Below are 19604 nucleotides of genomic sequence, written 5' to 3' on the forward strand. Positions count from 1 at the left end.
TTTTTATTTTGTGTTAATAACATCAATGATATTACTTACCTGACGTTGCCACCTGACGTTGGTGACGGTAGGGCTCGCATCAACATCACACTCAAAGTAAACATCTCCCTCTTGCTTATTTTGTATTAATAACAATAATAGTATTACTTACCTGACGTTGCCACCTTACGTTGGTGACGGTAGGACTCGCATCAACATCACATTCAAAATAAACATCATCTCCCTCCCGCACATCACTCAGCAGGATAGACCGACCAGGCGAGAGCTTGGCTCTTGGCGCGTCTGAATGGAAATAAATTATAAAAATATAACTCAGTACTCACTGCAGTGAGTGGCAGAGAGCGCATTTTCTCGTCGACGAAAACTTGAGGTCACGGACAGACGGACGGACAGACAGACGGACAGACGGACATGGCGAGCACAATAGTGCATTTTTTCCATAAATTAGAAAATGCGCTAAAAAGTAATGTCACGAGTTCTTCGGTAGAGTGATAGGAAAATTTTGAGTCCGTCTAGGGGGTGACATGAGAATAACGGCATGAAAAACTACAATATTATTTTATTACAAGAGCAACTGATATCAAGTTTCGATATCAATCGTTGATACGATGATTACTTTCGAGCAAGCTGCAATATCTTTCCGGAATTATGATCACAGTTAATTGTAGAAAAAATTTATTATAAATGCGCTATTTTATTAATATCCACAATTAATAGTGCGCGTTAACGTTTTATTATATGGCATTTGTGTCTGTAGTGCAGGTGATTGAAATATTATTATGATAATTATGATTGCGATCATTATCAATGAAAAGATCTTCTAATTAATGTCTACCTTAATACTCACACTCAACACGCAGTATGCGTGACTCAGACAGCGGCTGAAGCCTCGGATGATGAGTCGCATATGTGCAAGTGAGTCTGGATGAATCATGCTCTGGATTCAACATCAGACTCAGCCTGGATTCTGTCTCAGTTCCATGTCTCATGCTCTGAAAATAATAAATAAAAATTGGCCTTGAATGAGTTATGAAATTTCTTTAAAATAACACTAAAATGTTGTTGAAACATGGAAAATATAGGTAAACTTAAACTTGATATTTTATAAATTTTAATAATATATTGTTAATGCATATTAAATAATATATATTCAGTATTTTTTAACTGCATGTATTAAACTCATAGATGATTGAATTAGAAATGTATTCATCCAGTGATGATTTGACTCCTCTAAAAATATTTCACATCACGCAATCTGAATATTATTCAGATATTATTCCGATTATTCAATATTATTCAGACTGCGCAAAGAATACGCCGAAAATCCAATGAATAAATGAATGAGGCTGAGATCCATTCATCTCTCCCAGCAGCACATTCACTTCACTCACATATTTTATTCAGCAAGTGTAGCTCACCGTAGCTCACTACGGTTGAGATAATGATTATTATTAAATTATAGAACATACTTCTGTGAAGAAATTAGGTTATCATCATTCATATCTAAATTTTATGGAATAAATGCTAAGCATGAAATACGTCTTGCCATCAAATTAATTAAACAGTAAATGGTACGAAAAAATTTTGTGTTAAATATATACCAAAGAAATATTAATTTACAATATATAATATATTACGAAATATCGTAAAATTCCTAATTTCTCTATATAATATAATAGAATTGATAGTTTTTGATGTAGTATATGAATAATATAAACATATAAGTATGCTGTATCTTATTTAATTTATCCGCAGAGCTGCCGAATAACATTTGTTATCACGTCCGTCTCTTATTCCAGTCAAAACTTTACTATCATAATGAACATCTTTATTATTTTAGCTAACACAATTACTGCTTCAACCGAGTTCGCGAGTTGGTCGCAAATTAAATAGGCTTTTGTTCAACACAAATTAAATTCTATTCACCAACGAATGCGACTAAAGATTTACTTTCTGAAAATGTATTCTCTCATTCACAAAGATCTTCCTGATTGAATTGTGAAGTTGTTTGGCAGCGGAAGATCGAATAATATTCGTCCGCATAACAATAACTCAATTCATGGACATTAATCATATACCTAAAGTCGTGGACCATAATTAACTATGAATTAGCTTCGATATTAATAATGGTAATCGAAAAAAGATACAGCATGAATAAGCTATTATGGCAGACCGTATTCACTGCCACTCGCATTCAAAGCGGTTCATAACACTCGTATTCATTACAACCTTATATGCAGGTTAATCTATTAATAAGACAATAGGCCAACACAATTGATATTTAAAGTGAATGGACTATATTAACTCACGAGAAATGTTATTTCGTGCATTACTTAAAGCACTATTCCAATCTAATACATTATTTAATCTATTAAAAAATTTGGAAACCCACGACAATATTCGAATCTGGCAGAGCTTGTCCATCTAACTTCCAGGTGAGTTCTACAGGCGGACGGTCGCCTGTCGCAGTGCAGACGAAGACAGTCACTCGTCCTGCAACCAGAGGCTGCGACTCAGGCGGAGACACCACGAGCAGACGAGTCGGGTTTACTGCAGACGAATTCAATACAGAAGGTGTGGAAATTAAATGCTTTCTGAAGCACCAACAGACGAGTCGGGCTAACTGCAGGCGAATAACAGGTTTAGTTACAGCAGGTCATGAATAAAAGGGCTTTTTAAAACACGAGCAGACGAGTCTGTTCACTGTAGTCGCATGGGGCTGGGGTAAAAACATGTTTTAATAGAGTTACCCCAAGCTCGGTAGAATTACAGGGCACGTTGAACTGTGATAAAAGTGAAGTAAACAGAAACGTTGTCACGAGTTTAATATTTACTGTGAATTCTGAGTTAGATGATTTCTTAAATCTTGGTGACCGTGTGGTGCATGACGAAAAATAATATCTTCCAGTATTGCCAGCTACTTGAATAATTTATATTTTATTATTTTTAATACAAATCATGAATTTGCACTTATAATATAAGGTAATATGACCTGTTGAGAATTTTCTAATCAATATCTGTATGTTATCAAAATAAATTGAAAAAGCGAAGGAAAAATAATGTTCACAATTCCTTGGGCTACATTAGAACCTAACAGGCAATTTCGGGCTCTCGGGAGCGATAATTCCCGCCCGACGTTTGAAAATTCTCTCCATCAAAGAGACTCGTCTTCCTTCACTTTAATATAAAATTAGTATCATGATGGTTTAAGTACAACCCTTTTAAACCCTTATTTTTGTATAAAAGCATAACTCCCTCCTCTGAAAACCGGAGGAAATTAGATTTTTTTTCAGCTTCAAACGGATTGCTAATTTACAGAATAGAATTTCCATTTCATTGTTAAAAGTGCTAGAACTCATGATACCATTTCGAAATATAAACTTTAGACTCCAGAAATTTCGCAGAAGAGATAGCTATTAAAAACAAGGACTCAACAGATCTACAACAGATCATCTATAGTTCGCAAACAACATTATAAAATACAATATAGGCGACTTTTCATTTTTTATGATCGCTGAAAAATTAATGTGGATTTGCCAAGTATTTGGATTTAAAATTAGGATGTGCAAATGTACATTGAAGGTGTTTTAAGTTTCTATCTGTATTAAAATTAGTCTCAACTAATAACGAATACTCACAAATCATATCCAGTGTAGCGGACATGACAATTGTTGTTGTCAAGTTGGAGTTCGTGACCTGACAAGAAAAGGTTCTGTGGAGATCTTCTCTGCCAAGGGCTTCCACGACAAGACTGTTGCTGTGCACGCCGCGCTCATGCTTCTCCGTGGTGGAGATTCGTGTTGGGGAAATGGGAGGAAGTGAGTCGAGTGTACTCAGCTCACTGTAGCTGGGGAAATTTCCCTCTGCTCGAGGAATTTTGGGATGCCGAACGTGACCATCGTGCGTTGGTACAATTTTGGTTGGCCTTCTGAATAAATTTGATGAGGATTCCGACTCGTGGTTTGAATTTCGCTTGCGTTTAGTGCGATTGCTTTTGACGTCAGAAAACTTTAGTGGTAGCAGCGTATTGGAGGTATTTTGATTGCTGTTTTCTTTCGTGTGTTCTTTCATGATTCTCAGAAATTTCATTGAACTCAAGTTCTCGTTGTAGACAGGATCAGAACTTGAAAGTTTGGCTACATCAGGATTCGAGAAGTTGCTGAACCGATCGATGGTAGGAGGTTTGCTGAGACGTAATTTTGTTTTATTGAGTCTTCGGGATATCGGCAAGTTTTGTACGAGGTTCGACTTCAACGTAGAAATATTTTTATCTGCAAAGGCATAATCATTCAAATTTGCTGATATAACGTCGGTTGTAATTGGATCTGAAATTTCTCGGAAATTGTTTTCCATTCTTAGTGAAATAAGCTGTCCATTTGGGTTTAATTTCAATAACTGCATTTTGCTGGAGTCTGAGTGTCTCCTGATGTGATATTTTTTATTAATTTCAGTTGTAAAATATTCATCGTCACCAAAGTTCCTACTCGTGGATCTTTTAATCCATCTATCATGTATTCTTTTCCGGTGGAAAATTTTCGCTGGTTTTACCAAATTTTTCAAAATTTTAGTTAACTTTTTCACAGCTCGTTTAATAGATATCGGCTCGATATTCTTGGAAATTATTATATTGTCAAATAGATCCTTACTTTTTTCAGAGGCTCTTTTAATTTTTACAGACTGAACGTTATGTTCTTGCTTGGTATTTTCGGACATCTCGTTAGTTCGTTCATACTCGAACCCTGCACTGGAATTCTGTTCTGAAAACTTCAGATCATTTTGCACTAATTTTTCACTAGTTTCAATGTCTTTAGAATAACTAAGGTTGAATATATCTTGATAACTATCAGACTTAACCTCAGTATTAAATTCTTTACTAAAAACAGATTTTTCTTGCGTTTTGCTTCGATTTTGACCGATTATATGAGACTTTTTGAGCCTATTAACAAAGTCTCTATGTAATGGTAAATTTTCATCGCTTGTTCCTGCAAACTTTGTTTCACTGACTTTATGTTTCCGTCCACTTGGAATATCTCTTCTTTTTTCTTTCTTGTGTCGAATGTTATTGATTCCTTCACTAGCGCGGTTCTCGACAAATGATTTTTGCCCTCCAGGGTCGACGTTGTCGTTCACATTTTCTTCTCCTTTAACTGGCCCGGGTTTCTTTTTTTCATGCAGTGTTTCGTGAGTATTTTTACCGACCCCTTGGGCTCGTTTTGAGTGAGCAGAAGGGTCGAGTCTTCGGTGGCCGTCCCACCAGGATATTTGGGGCTCAGGTTCACCGCCTTCTGCGTGGCAGGTTAATCTTAGGGTTCCTCCTGAGAATAAGGGTTCAAAGGCTCATTTATGGATTTATTGAGGTTCTTTATATATAAAAAATTTTATTCACAGGCTCTTTATATGTAAAAAAATAAAAAATTTAAGGAAGGTTATTATCTAAAAACTTCAATTTAAAAATGGGGTTCCCCTTTGAGGGATTGTTATTTCGGATGGAGTATACAGAGCAAATACCTTGTAAATCATATTAATATTACAACGAAATTTAAAAATTGTGAAAGTAAAACGGTATCAAATTGAGTTACCTTCCACCAGAGGTCCGACGACCATGACATCTGAAGAGTTAAGCTGAGAGCCAGAGCTGGAACTGCTGCTGATCCATACCCTGCCGGGCGGCTCTGCGACACAAAGATTTCCTGCTCAGTCTCGCCGATTAGCCATAAGCGCAATTAGTTATTTGCATACGGAATTGTGATATATGTCGGCTGGTACATAGTTAATCCCTCACTTTACTGTTAACTTATTCCTCACATTAAAAATGACTTATTTCTGCATTCGAATTTAATTTCCGGCAAACAATTTAGTGGTGACTAAACATTGAAACTGTGAACTCTTAGGTATAGGATTATTTTTTATTATATTCATGTCATAGAGTTTAGTTTAGTCAAGAAATTGGTGCATCTACAATTTTAAGCCTATAGACAGTGAATTAATTGATAATAATATATCAAACGGAAGCAGCAATCTATCAAGCACGGAGACAGTAAAAGCAACAGTGAGAGTCGGTCAACTCTTGTAGGTACAACCTACCGACCACAGAAAGTCTTACACCAGCGATGAGAGTCAGTAAGTCTTGCAGACGCAACCTACCGACCACTGAGAGTCGGTAAGTCTTGCAGACACAACCTACCGACCACTGAGAGTCGGTAAGTCTTGAACACGCAACCTACCGACCACTGAGAGTTGGTAAGTCTTGCAGACGGAACCTACCGACCACTGGGAGTCGGTTAGTGTTGCAGACGGAACCTACCGACCACTGAGAGTCTGGCAGCTGCAGTGAGAGTCGGCCCAGTTTTGTAGTGCGCAGTGCATTTGTAAAGACCGGAGTCAGCCCGCGTTACGTCATGTAATGTGAGCGAGTACCGCACAGGGTCTAGGCTGGACCGAGGACTGATGTGTGAGGACCGCCAGTGGGACGGTGAAGACTTGCCCGGTCTTGCATCGTAACTGGAATACGAAGCGATCTCATCTGTATTTGGTTGATCGAAAATCATGTTTACGATGACAATTTTGAAAATATTTTTTAAACAGCCACTAAGGCATGAATCGTAACATAAATTGCAAAGTTAAATTCAATACCTTAAATTCAATACGAAAATGGTAATTATCTTAAATGATGATTATTTTGTTGAATTTTTCAGCGATGAACCCGCATTTAAAATGATCATTAATGTTTTTCACTTTAACGGACTTCAGAGGTTTTAGTTCGCATAAATATTCATCGCCCCTGTGAGTCATTAAATTTGTACGTACTGCTTCTCAACCCGAATTATTCACACCATCAATTCTTGTATATATTCTCTTTCCCGTATTTTTAACCTATGATATAATTCCTTTGTGGCAAAGTAGTACTGTTGAAATTGCCTATTTTCAGCTCCTGCACGACGAAATAATTGAAGTCACTCGCTTACGCTATTCTATTTCTCCGCAACTCGAATTCTGAAGTCCTGAATAATTGCTAAGGCATCTAAGTGCAGGGCGTTGGCTTAAGTTTGATTCTTAATAAATAATTCTATCGAATCGCAAACTGAAGTAATTCTTCTTCTGTGATTCGATTGGTATTTACTTGTATTATTTTGCGAGAAAAGCTGTATATGTAAATTAATTTTGTATTAGATTTCGTTGTATGTTATTTAACGAAACCAACAAACACGGATGAGAGGATTTACACGTGGTGATAACAATACGCTTATCTACCCTCAGTCTTACATACCCTACCTGTGGTGATAACACTATCCTTATCTACCCTCAGTCTCAGAGACCCTACACGTGGTGATAATTCTACCCGTATCTACCCTCGCTTTCTCAATAAACAAAATCGCCATCTTGACCAAAGATTGCCTGACTCGAGGCTATCGTGCTCTCTAGTAGTTAAGGTACGCAGAATAAAACGTTGGGATCAGCATGAAATATTGCAGGGCAGCATGGAATGTACTCCCTTAGATGGGAAATAATTGAACTCTGGATTTAAGATTGCTTATAACCATGCAATTTTAGTTGTGATTGAAAAAATACACAGATTTTAGACCTCCCATCTCCTGGATATCGAGATATTTGAACATGAGTTTATTCCATTCTAACACAAGTCACCAAATTTAGATGAACATTCGCTCGTTCAAAACCCTTTCCATGTGATGATTTTAATGCATGAAGCTGCCACATTTCATCAAAACAAGTTGTCTCTTAACTATAAATCGTATTTGGTGGACCTCAGTCATACGCTTCATAACCATCATTTATTAAAACAAAATTATCAATAAAGGCATCGAAACTCTACATTAGGCCATCTCTAGATCTCGTCTGTCACGTCTCTTCTTAGTCTCATTTTTTATCAGCGTTACGAAATAAGGGGAACTTTTGTTCGGGTTTGTTTACTGAATGAAAAGATTGAAGAGAATTTAGAAAGTTGGATTGAATCGAGTGTGTAATTTCCGCACCCGCTCTATTGGAGTTCACAATGAGTTCGGATACGTGGTCTTGAAGAAACAGTTAATTGCTTATATCTCAAGCCGCAATGACATGTCTATGCTTCTAGTCACAGATACATGTCTATATCTCAAGTCATACTTACATGTCTGAATCTCTAATCAAAGATACAGGTTTATATATATAGGCAGTGTTACATGTATATGTACATATATATACATATCAAATTTCTGACTTCTGGCGTAGTAACGAAAAAAATTCAAAAAATTAATTCAATTAAAAAAATTAACCAAAGCGCGTTGGAAATTTTATTCTGCAAACACCTGAAATTTTGTCTGGAATCGAAGTTTGAAATTCAGTCACAAATTTTTACCTTGATGAATTGACATGAAAAATATCTGAGCCAACTTTATATGACAGTTTTTAAATTTAAGTACAATTGTAACGAATAAGTAAACGTTTCATTTTATCGATAAGAACCAGCAGTAAAAAATGATAGAAAAATAGCAAATGTCATTGCAAAATAGTGCAATTCCGAGCATGACATTTTATATTCTCATTGTATTACCATCACTATCACTTCCGAACAGCAACAGCAAAAAACATTATTCTGAACATCATCTTGCTCGGCATCTCATTCTGCTCGGCATCTCATTCTGCTCGGCATCTCATTCTGCTCGGCATTTCATTCTGCTCGGCATCTCATTCTGCTCGGCATCTCATTCTTCTCAGCATCTCATTCTGCTCGGCATCTCATTCTGCTCGGCATTCATGATTTCTTCCGATTAAGGGCTTATTGGTGCGGATTGTAAATGAGTTCAGGTCGATCAAAGATCAAACGGGTTCGAATACAAATTATAGTTATGATGTTCGTTATTGTCTTTACAGCCAAACTAATTGATTCAATTACCATGACAGCTTGTAAGAGCTCATGTAAAAACATTCAATGCCCAAACAAGTCCAAACCTGGCTCAAAATATCTAGTGCCTTCAGTTCCAAAAGCTTAAAACTCAATTGAATGGTTCAATCATCATAGAACTGAGATAATTACAGAGGTAAATGTTTCGATAAGCCAATAATAGCAGGATTCTCCGTCAGCAGTTGAATTTAGCAAACAATTTTACCAAATCTCGCGGCTGCCAAGTGAATCCCGAGAGGAATCGATTCACGATCGGTGCTTCAGTTAATTTCAAAATGCGTAGGCTCGGACAAAAAATTAAATTTGAATGCGAAAATACCGTAACTTTCCGGAACGTTTGCGTTATATATGATGCTACACCGCATTTGCAGTAATTATGATGCTACACAGCGTTTGCGTTAATTATGATGCTACACAGCATTTGCGTTAATTATGATGCTACACCGCGTTTGCGTTAATTATGATGCTACACAGCATTTGCGTTAATTATGATGTCACACCGCGATTGCGTTAATTATGATGCTACACCGCATTTGCGTTAATTATAAGCGCGTAATGCCGTGGTGTGTTTGAGTAGATTAGATTATTACCGCGATTAACTGAAGGTTGTGGGATTAACTGAATATTGTAATTTTTTGTATCCTGATTACTCTAGTGCTGATTTACTTTCACCTTCATATGATTGATTCCTTTTTCTTTGGGTTCATTTAATAATTTAACGAGAGTTCCCGACTCGTGCGTGGACTTTCATCAAAGAATATTATCAGACTTTCAATGAATAAAATGCTTAGGGTCACAGAAAACTCGCAATATTGCGATGAATTTATTAAATCATTATTAGGGCATTAGTATTATTGCCTCAAAGTATCTAATGCAATAAATGTTGCGAATTTACGCAAAGAATTTTTGTTCGTTCTGAATTTATCCTTAATGAAGTTTTTATATTTCATATTCACCTCACTATTTCATAATTAGCTCGAAAAAAAAACAGTAAAGACTGAATAATTTTTTGAAATGTGTTTATAGAGTTCCAGCCAAAAGTATCATTTACGTATGGCAATGATACGAAGAATACAAATATGTTTTAATATAAACATAAATAATAAACTAATACAATAAAGTCAATAATAATAATAACTATAATAATAATAATAATAATAACAATAATGAGATTTATCATAAAGGATACCGACACAAAATAAAACACACACAAAATCGGTACCACAGTTCACAAAAATACTTGTGAACTGTGGTACCGACATCAAAATGATGGCAGGTATCGAAAAAAATAGACTGGTATAGAAATGAAATACAAGTAGAATGAAATTGAATACCAAATACCAGTAGGCTGGTATCGAATTCAAAGAAACATATAGAGACTGGTATCGAATAACAAATATCTGTTTTCTGGTATCGGGAAAAATACCTGCAGACTGAGACTAGTATTACAATAAAAAAGTATATACAGACATATGGTATTGAAATAAAGAAATCTATATACTGGTATCGAAATAAGCGGCTGTAGATTGGTATCATCGTACGAAAACCTGTGGACTGTTTTAGATTTAAGAAATACTTGTAAAGCGGTATTGAAATAAAAATACCTGTATATTGGCTTGTCGCCATCATCTCTGTACCAGAGCAGCAGTTGGGGAGACTGACGCGGAGGCCCACGTAGCGGGTGCAACTCTTCTGAAAGAGTTGCATTTCTTCTACCCTCAGATAATGTATCCTTTGTAACTGATCTATCCTTTCCTGGGTGATGGATGTCATCCCTTAAATAATTTCCATCTGCTGGGAGATGTTTAGCATCCATTAAATTATTTATTTCCGCTGAGCGATGTTCCGCATCACGTAAATAATTTTCATTTGTTGGGTGATACACTTCATCTTTTAAATAATTTTCATCTGCTGAATGACCACTCGAAGTTGAATACTTTCTACTAGAGTGACCACGACTTGCCGCTTGGACATCACCAACAGCTGGGCGAAATTCTCCTTCAATTAGGTGGACTCCACCATTGGCTAGATGACTTTTTTGACCTGCTGGATTGATGAGAAAATATGTTTTAATTAATAGAAATTGCCTGGTAATTATTTGAAATCAATGTAAATAATATTAGCCGATTTTTATTAACGAAGAGCTGTCTTCGTTCATTGTAAAAGATGCAGTTATTTAGCATTGACAGCCAAATGTAAGTGTAATTGACTTCGTTGATAATATTTCAAACAAAACTCAGAGATCAATACTTTCTGTAACTGATGAAAACTTGTACATGTAACATGCTTATTAATATCATTGAACTGAAGTCTCCGGCATATTGAAAAATGCTCACCTTCAAAAGCTCATTTTTTTCGGCATTGACAACACTTGAATCGCAAAGCGAAACTCAAAACGCATAGGAAAAAAGCCCACTTAACGAGGAAAGTAATTTTAGCAGAGATATTCGATATACTTTATATACTTGAATTAATTAAACATAAATTTAAGGAAGGCAATTAGCTCGAATTTGCTAGTTCGTGTCTTTCACATTGATGGCTAACAGAGATCGTTTTAGATTTGAGATGCAGAATAATCATTTTTACTTCGCACTCACCTATATCTCGCCACAAACTTAGCCTCGAAAGCGCGATTCTTGCGTCGTTTTTATCTTCAAGATCGATAGCTCCCTCATATATTTTTTAGATTTGATATGCATTATAATCATTTTAATTTCGTACTCACGTTCATCCTGCACGAAACTAAGCTTCGGATTAATTGTATGTTCGCTGTTTGTAGCTCCGTTAAATATATGTTCGCTGTTTGCTCCGGAAGTCGCGTCGAAAACCTGGGTCGGAATTCTGCAAGGCAGCTCGACTGGCGAGCCTGCTACACCCATCACCGACACCTGCGGTGCTGCAGAAACATTTTCATGAAATAAATTTCACATCGAATTCTTTATCCATCAGAAATAATTTCTGATGGATATTCTGATTTTGATGGATTTTCTGCAAGATTTTCTGCAGGATTTTTTGATGGATTTTCTGCAGATTTTCTGATTTTGATGGATTTTCTGATTGATGGATATTCTGATTTTAGAATAATTTAATGTAGGCTTAGGTGTATTTACGTAGTACTGGATGAAAGTATTTGATGGGACTGCAAATAACGGAAGTTCTGGATGAAAAAGTGTTATTTAACAAGTAATTATTTACTCATGAGATTGTTGATAAATGTGAATTACTTAAAGAATCTAAAGAGATTCATTGCAAAATTCATCACTGCGATTCAAGGATGGCTTCCGGTCCAAGGGCAGAATCTTTCAATTTCAAAAATTCTGTGAATAATATTCAAATTAATTAACGAAAAATAATATTAAAATAATTAATAATAAATAATATAATGATATTAATAATATTATTAAATGATGACCATGGGTGCGTAGATATAATAGGCTTTTCCTAGCTATTTTCTGCTATATCAATACACAAGATAATAACAATAATGCAAATATTTCAAATGCCAGTTAAATTTGACATAATTAAATTCGTCCCAACTTGGCCAGGATCTCATTTGAATTTGCTTTGTTGGTCGTTGGCATCTCGTATGCACGTGTAATTAGAACATAGAAATTCTCATTTCAACTAAAACTTATCGGATACTTTGCTGAACAATTCTAACGTACTTATGAAATCTGAAATACCAAAATCCTCTGATATTGTTATGTGTTGGTGAACTAACAAACGTTAAAATAACAAACGTTACAAAGTGTTGAAAGCTTTTAACATTTTAAGGGATTTCATCTGAAAATCTCGAATATTTCTAATAAATTCATGTGAATTAACAAAAGTCACCGTGATTGAAAAGCTTACAAACACTTTAAATAAAGCCATCTAAAATATTTTAATGCTTGTATATTAAAGTTTCAAATTTATAGTTTGTATCATTAATGAATAATTATACTTTGCCACATTAACTACGTTATATATAGTAATGAAAGTTTTTTTGTTGTTATTTGAATATATGTATAGTTGAGTTGGGATATCGAGTACAGAAATATATATATTTTTATATATATTAAGCCAGTGTTGCAGATATCGACAAACCTTATGAATATACCATTGCACGAGGATTTTAAAATAATTGAAATATTCATGAAGCGTTGCAAAGCTTTTGATTCTATTAATTCTAAAAAAATGTTTTCTACAAGCTCCTGTTTCCAAGCGCATCTGGTAGGGAAGTAGCGATAAATTATATTCTAAATCAGACTCCAGCGCATAACTTAACTTAATTCACCGTAATCTGATAAACTCAAAAAAGACTCGCTGAATGCGTTTGCTAATGTGAGTTCTGGTGTTTTAGATGAACATTTCAGCAAGCCATTTAATTCAGCGCACCTCAGAGTTCATTTAGTATGTCTCATATTTTTTGAGAATTTCTGGAAGAAAGTTCAGTACTCAGCTTAATTTTTTCAAGTGTGTTATATCATTCTTGACAATTTTTTCAAGCCACTAAAATGTGCCATATTGACTTTTGATTTTTTGATTAATTCAACATTTATTACAGCAACTTCTTTACACAACATAGTACTGGGTTATACTAAATGATGAGCCCAATTTAAAAAATCCGTTTTATTTAAGTATAAACTTAAAATTTTTAATTTATCCACCAATGAAAAGAGGAAAATTAAAAAATATTTCAACCTATTCAAACGCGGAATTGGGAAACCATAGGTTGCATTTCATCTCTTAACCATGGGTTGCATTTCATACTTAAATGAAACGAAATTATTTCATTGGGTCCGTCATTTAAAATAACCCTGAATAACTTTTGAACATTTCTACAAGTAACTTCAGTAGACCACATAATACAATTCCCGAACATTTCTGCATGCCACTTCTGTACACCACATATTATAATTTTCTAACATTTCTGCATGCATCTTCTGTACACCACATAATATAATATCCGAACATATTTGCATGCCACTTCTGTAGACCACATAATACAATTTCCGAACATTTCTGCATGCCACTTCTGTACACCACATATTATAATTTCCGAACATTTCTCCACGCCACTTCTGTACAACAAATAATCTGCATGGTGTGGAGGGAAAGGAGGCCTCCACGGTATTGCTGTTTGCCAGACTTTCCAGGCCTGCAGTTCTCTCCGCATTGCAGCGAATATTTACACCACAGCTCTCACAGCTCTCACAGCTCTCCTTACAGAAAAAAACAAGAAGACGAGAATTTTTTTCAATAGTCGTACTTGAATGCGGGAAAATCTGGACTCAGACTTAGTCAATCAAATCAAGTTTTGTTGTTTCCAGGAACTTGCCAGGTTTTCTGTTTGTTTTTGCTTGTCGTAAAATGATTTCACCCAAAAATTAATTGAAATTCTCAATACATTCAGTTGTTTCGCATTAATAAAGTTTTGGTAATATAAACTAAATATTACATTTAAGTTCGGATCTAAAAAGGTATTTTAAAATTTTTGCCGCAATACAGATATCTATTATTCGATCTTTTCGACTTCACACATATGAACGTTTCAAAATAAATGTAAAGTGTGAAAGTATTAATAAGAAAGTGTGTATGGAGTCTCATTCAGTACGAAGAAATTCACGCTTGAAAGAATTTTTTTACCTGCGCTGATAACAGCCGCTATTTTTTTGAGAATGGCGTATGGGAAACAGAGCAATCACGTTCTTATTCATCTGCTGATTTCATAAATGTCATCGTCGAATAAATAAATTTATGAAGTGATACTTTCGTTCCGAGATCAAAACTTGACATGTAAGTTATGATAAAAATTAAAAATTGAATCGAAATTTTTTTAAATTCGTTGTTCACAATATTTTCCCTTAATTAAGAATTCGTCCCGTAGAAAACTGAATAATTTTTTTTGAGAATCATTCTTCGGAGGAGAGCAGACTATAACACGGTGTTTTTCCTTCGTATTTGTGTTCACTTGTTGGCACTAGAATTGGTGGGAATAACAAATAAATCACTTATACATATTAACAACTTATGCCGATGACTGTTTAATAACTCACACAGAAAACAAATCAATAGTGCAGAAAAGACGTTAGATACGTTTTTCTAGACGTATTGCAGAAAAGACGTTAGATTTTAGAAAAATCGGATTCGACATTATGAAGAAAAAGTTCGCAAGGAACTTGAAAGCAAATCAAACGCCAAACAAATTTACCATATCGATATTGAAAACACTTAACGTTTTCAATATCGATATGGTGAATTTGCTTGGCATTTTCTTTGCTTTTAAATTCTTTATAAAGAGAAACAGGTATTAAACAGGAATAATTGTTAATTATATAAATATGAAACATGTTACTTACAAACGTAGTCGTCTTGCCCCGGGTACCGAGCTAAGATGGACTCGTCCACGTGGCTGGGCTCTCTTGAAGTGGACGTCAGGTCGTCGGATTCCGAAGAATCCACAACCAAATTATGATGGATTTTCTGCTGATGCTGATTTACTGTTGCACTCTCGGACGAAGGATGATCATTTACAGTCATGATTTCAGCTGCCGAGTTTTTTTTATTGTCCAAGAAACTTTGCTTGCGCTCCGGCAGTGAACGACTCGAAAACGACAATCGGTCCGTAAGGGAAGGATCTGTCAGACATTCACCGCAAACTGTACTTTCTCCTTTGTTATTTCTTTTAGTCAATTCAAACTTCGATTTCGTCGAGCGTTTTGGGAGATGATGTAACGACGCGTTATTTGTAACTCCTTCATTTTTTCCTTCACCGAGACTTACAATCGTCTCGTCTTCTGAGCTTGGCTCGCAATTCCTGTGACTTGAGAAACCACCTTTTGCAACCGAGACTTTATTTGCGCGTTTACTTCTACGCTTTATTATTTGTGGTAAAATATCAATAAAGGTATTCTCAGACTCGCCCTCTTTGCTACGAACGTCCGTTGCCCTAGAACTTCCATGCAGCTTCTCGGCATTTGTTGGCAAATCAACATCGCGAAGTTTTTGTGCTGTCTCCTTGAGTGGCTGGTAGAGGCCATTTTTCTTCACAAACAATTCCTCGCCCGCAGGGAGGAAGGTTTCTTTACTGTTTATTTCAGTATTTTCAAAGTCGGCCACGTAGAATGTATCTGAATATTGTCCATCGTTCAGAGATTCGCTAATTCCATGTATTGGAAAATTCGATAACATGTTTACTAAGATCAATAATTTAATCGTATATTTTTGCAATGAAATTATCGAGCCCGACATGATATCTTTAGCCCAACAAAAATATCTTACCGTGGAAATTTTGACTAAGATTATTTGATATCTGAAGAAAAATAAGCAATTAGTTCAACAATTAAAAACAATCAATTATTATTTGTACATACCTTATAAGAGATATAGTCTGAAATTAAAAACAAATATAATTTTGATTTGAATTTTCATTGACCAAATTTTAATGAGAAAAAATTAATGTATAATTGCACTAAATTTCTTCTTCTCTTTCATTTCATTTAAAATAGCCTCGAAACAAGTATAACGAACACTTAACGTTAAGTTTGTATAATTTAACGAAATAAACCCCGCGGAAAATGTGGATGACTGCGATTCTCATGCGTTTCAATCGAAGCGATCGAGGTTATTTATAATTATTTATCTCATAACAGATATTAAAAACATAGTTATTTCCTATCAAGGCTCGCATTATTATTCTATTTTATTGAACTTAGTCATATACAGCATGATTGTTTTGCGGTAGCATTCCACGAATTTTTTACTTTGAGCAATAGCTATAAAACTGAAGTCAATATAAATGCGTTTTACTTCAATACAAAGTAATACTAGTGCTATTGCTTTGATTCTCAACCGTTGAAAGAACTTTTCTAGTCAGCGAGGATGCAAACTCACTGCAAAGATTACATGAAATAAATACTTCAGTTTCCGTTCAAGCGAACCTTTCATTTACCGTAGGGGCTTCGCAAAATGCGCATAGTTGTTGAAGACAAAAGATTCCCCACTCGTTGATGATCATAAAGAATTTCCCACTCTTCGATGAACATAAAGAATTTTCCACTCGTTGATGAACATAAAGAATTTCCCACTCGATGATGAACATAAAGAATAACCCGCTCTTTGATGAACATAAAGAATTTCCTAATTGTTGATGAACATAAAAAATTTCCCACTCGTTGATGAACATAAAGAATTTCCCACTCGTTGATGATCATAAAGAATTTCTCACTCTTTGACGAAAATAAAGAATAACCCGCTCTTTGATGAACATAAAGAATTTCCCACTCGTTGAACATAAAGAGGTTACCCCTCGTCGTTGAACATGAAGATTCCTCCCTTTTTGTTGAACTTTAAGTTCCCCTCATCGTTGTTGAACATGAAGAAGTTTCCCACGTTGTTGAGCATAAAGAAGTTCTCCTCATCGTTGTTGAACATAAAGAAGCTCCCTCGACGTTGTTGAACATGATAGAATTCAAAGTTGTTTCTCATTGTTGAAAATAAAGCCTCTTCGTTTCTGAACACCAAAAATTTCTTCTTTGTCGTAAAACATAAATAATTTTTCCCCCAGTTGTTGAACGTAAAGAAGTTTCCCCTCGTGGCCGACAAGCTTTGCTTCATCAAGTCTTTGAACTGCATCACTCAGGTACTTGAATTCTCTAAGGGCATCCTCAAGGTTTCCGTCAGAGAAAAATTCTGTTGAACCTTCCGCCAGTTTGTCAAATTCTGTCTCGAGCCGCCGTAGTTATTTTCAAGACACGTGCGAGCATTAAAGCGACAAAAATCATTGTCTCCTGCAGTCTGTCAATTTCAGTGAAAATTGCAAAAATTTTCAAGAAGTTAAGGGAAACATATGTCGAGGATAATAACAATCAATGTGATTTTTTCTAATAATATTATAATAGAAACATTAAGATTTTTTGAGAGCTTTGCGTGAAAATAAATGATTGAACGCTTTGAATATATATAGACTAAGAATTAAAAAAACAAAGCATATGCAGATAATTCGTGTTATTTTAATTAAATGATTTTAGAGATAAATTTCTTATCAGTTTAAAATTTATGAATTTTTTTATTATTGATTTTTTTAGCTGATGATGGTGCAGGTCTCTGGAATTTTTTCAGTGAAACTCTGGCAAATTTCCTGTCCTTTTCCCTTAAAATAAACTTTTACTTAATATTAAACTCATATAAATCCTCGGCATAAGTTGCACATGCAAATCTTCCTGAATATCAAACTCGCCACAGCATCACACTTGCCGCAAAAAATCTCTCGTTGGCCCCTGAACTTTTAACCATATCATCAAACTCAGTGAAGACTTAGAACTTGAGTAGTTCTTGATATAAGTTTCCTAAGGTAAAATCTGCATGAGCCTTTAGCTACTCATGCAAACTCACGTCACATATGAAGCACACGGTAAATTTCCTGCCGCAGATGAAGATCAAGGCGGAGGTAAGCCACATTGACTGTATGCGACGGATTCTATTAAAGCCAAAGAGATTCAAGTCTGTAAAGTTTAGATGTTAAAATGTAGCAAAATGGCTTTAATTTCCAGCCAGGAAGATTGTGAGCAGCGAATTTCTAAACAACTTGTTATTATTATGCAACGGACATCAGCCATTTCTTAAGAAGTTTTACAGCATGCGACATTTTGTAATTGTAATGTATTTCTTTAAGTAGCAAGCTTAAGTTTTATTTAGGTTGGTACCATTTCGCAATTGAGATTTCATAGGTTCGCAAGAAAATGAAGTACTGATGTTATAATGTAAGAACATTTTTATCTGTCGAATTATAATTTAGGCCAATGAAATATTTTAGTATGGATTCCACTGACTTGAAACTTTTCAGAGAGCTCGCTGAAAAATTCATTAAAATTTATGTCACTCTCGAATCTCCTTGCAATCAAGAATTTTCGCTAATTACAGAAATTTATGACGCTTTTTACACAGGAAGTTTGGACCAGCCGATGATGGCTTTTCATCAATGAAGTTTGCAAGAGCAGATGATGAATTTTAAAGGACTGGCATTTATCAGAATATTATACACAATATGGTGACCGATTTATGAAACTGCAAAGTTTAAAAAAAATCTTTAGGTATCAGCCAAACATAGTTTGAATAAATGATGATTTAATAAATCAAGATATAATAAGAACCACATAGATGGAACCGAAAATCTCGATAAATTAACAAGAAATAGAACCTGTAGATTATTTTATCATGGCGGTGGATTAGTGGTGATGTCGAAAATTACTCAAATAAAACAACGTTTAAATTAGTATTAAAATTTTTTTTTTATCAGAGAGGAAGAAGAATTTTTGAAATCCTTGTAAGTGAATTTTTATGTATTATGTGATTGTATGATGATTATACGTGTTATTTGAGATCTGTGACATTCATCATTTGAAGCATCAATCACATTTTAGTTAATATTTGTACACACTAATCCTATTTCCGTGATCTGGTATGCATTTTTGACTCATTATTCGCTAAGGAAAAATTTATTTGTATGTGTGTTCTCTTTAACGATATCGCAGTAATACAATTTTACGTAAAAAAGATCATTAAAACTAGTTGGGAATCGTTCAAAGTTTGCTTGAAAATATTTATTTTTCTAGTGGAAAGTTTGATGAAATTCCAGGACCAGAATTTTTATCTGAGAGAAAATATACATAAAAAAATTTAATTTTGACCCTCCGAATTCAAGCTCAACGGTAGGACCTCATAC

General features: G+C 35.0%; 1 protein-coding gene across 1 annotated transcript in view; it reads right to left on the reverse strand.

The window, feature by feature from the left end:
* Positions 1–16158, reverse strand: part of LOC108674789 — a 28416-nt gene extending 12258 nt beyond the window's left edge. The window contains exons 1-9 of the mRNA XM_047884575.1: positions 15241–16158; positions 11625–11795; positions 10504–10591; positions 6305–6501; positions 5580–5672; positions 3639–5315; positions 2393–2550; positions 848–992; positions 152–282 (exon numbers count right to left, since the gene is read on the reverse strand). Coding sequence (XP_047740531.1) covers positions 152–282; positions 848–992; positions 2393–2550; positions 3639–5315; positions 5580–5672; positions 6305–6501; positions 10504–10591; positions 11625–11795; positions 15241–16132 — 3552 coding nt within the window. The 5' untranslated portion in view covers positions 16133–16158. The remainder of the gene's footprint in view (positions 1–151; positions 283–847; positions 993–2392; positions 2551–3638; positions 5316–5579; positions 5673–6304; positions 6502–10503; positions 10592–11624; positions 11796–15240) is intronic.
* Between the last annotated feature and the right edge of the window lie 3446 nt (positions 16159–19604).

Source organism: Hyalella azteca, unplaced genomic scaffold (genome assembly GCF_000764305.2).
Source record: "Hyalella azteca isolate HAZT.00-mixed unplaced genomic scaffold, Hazt_2.0.2 contig15661, whole genome shotgun sequence".
NCBI classification, from domain to species: Eukaryota; Metazoa; Arthropoda; class Malacostraca; order Amphipoda; family Hyalellidae; genus Hyalella; species Hyalella azteca.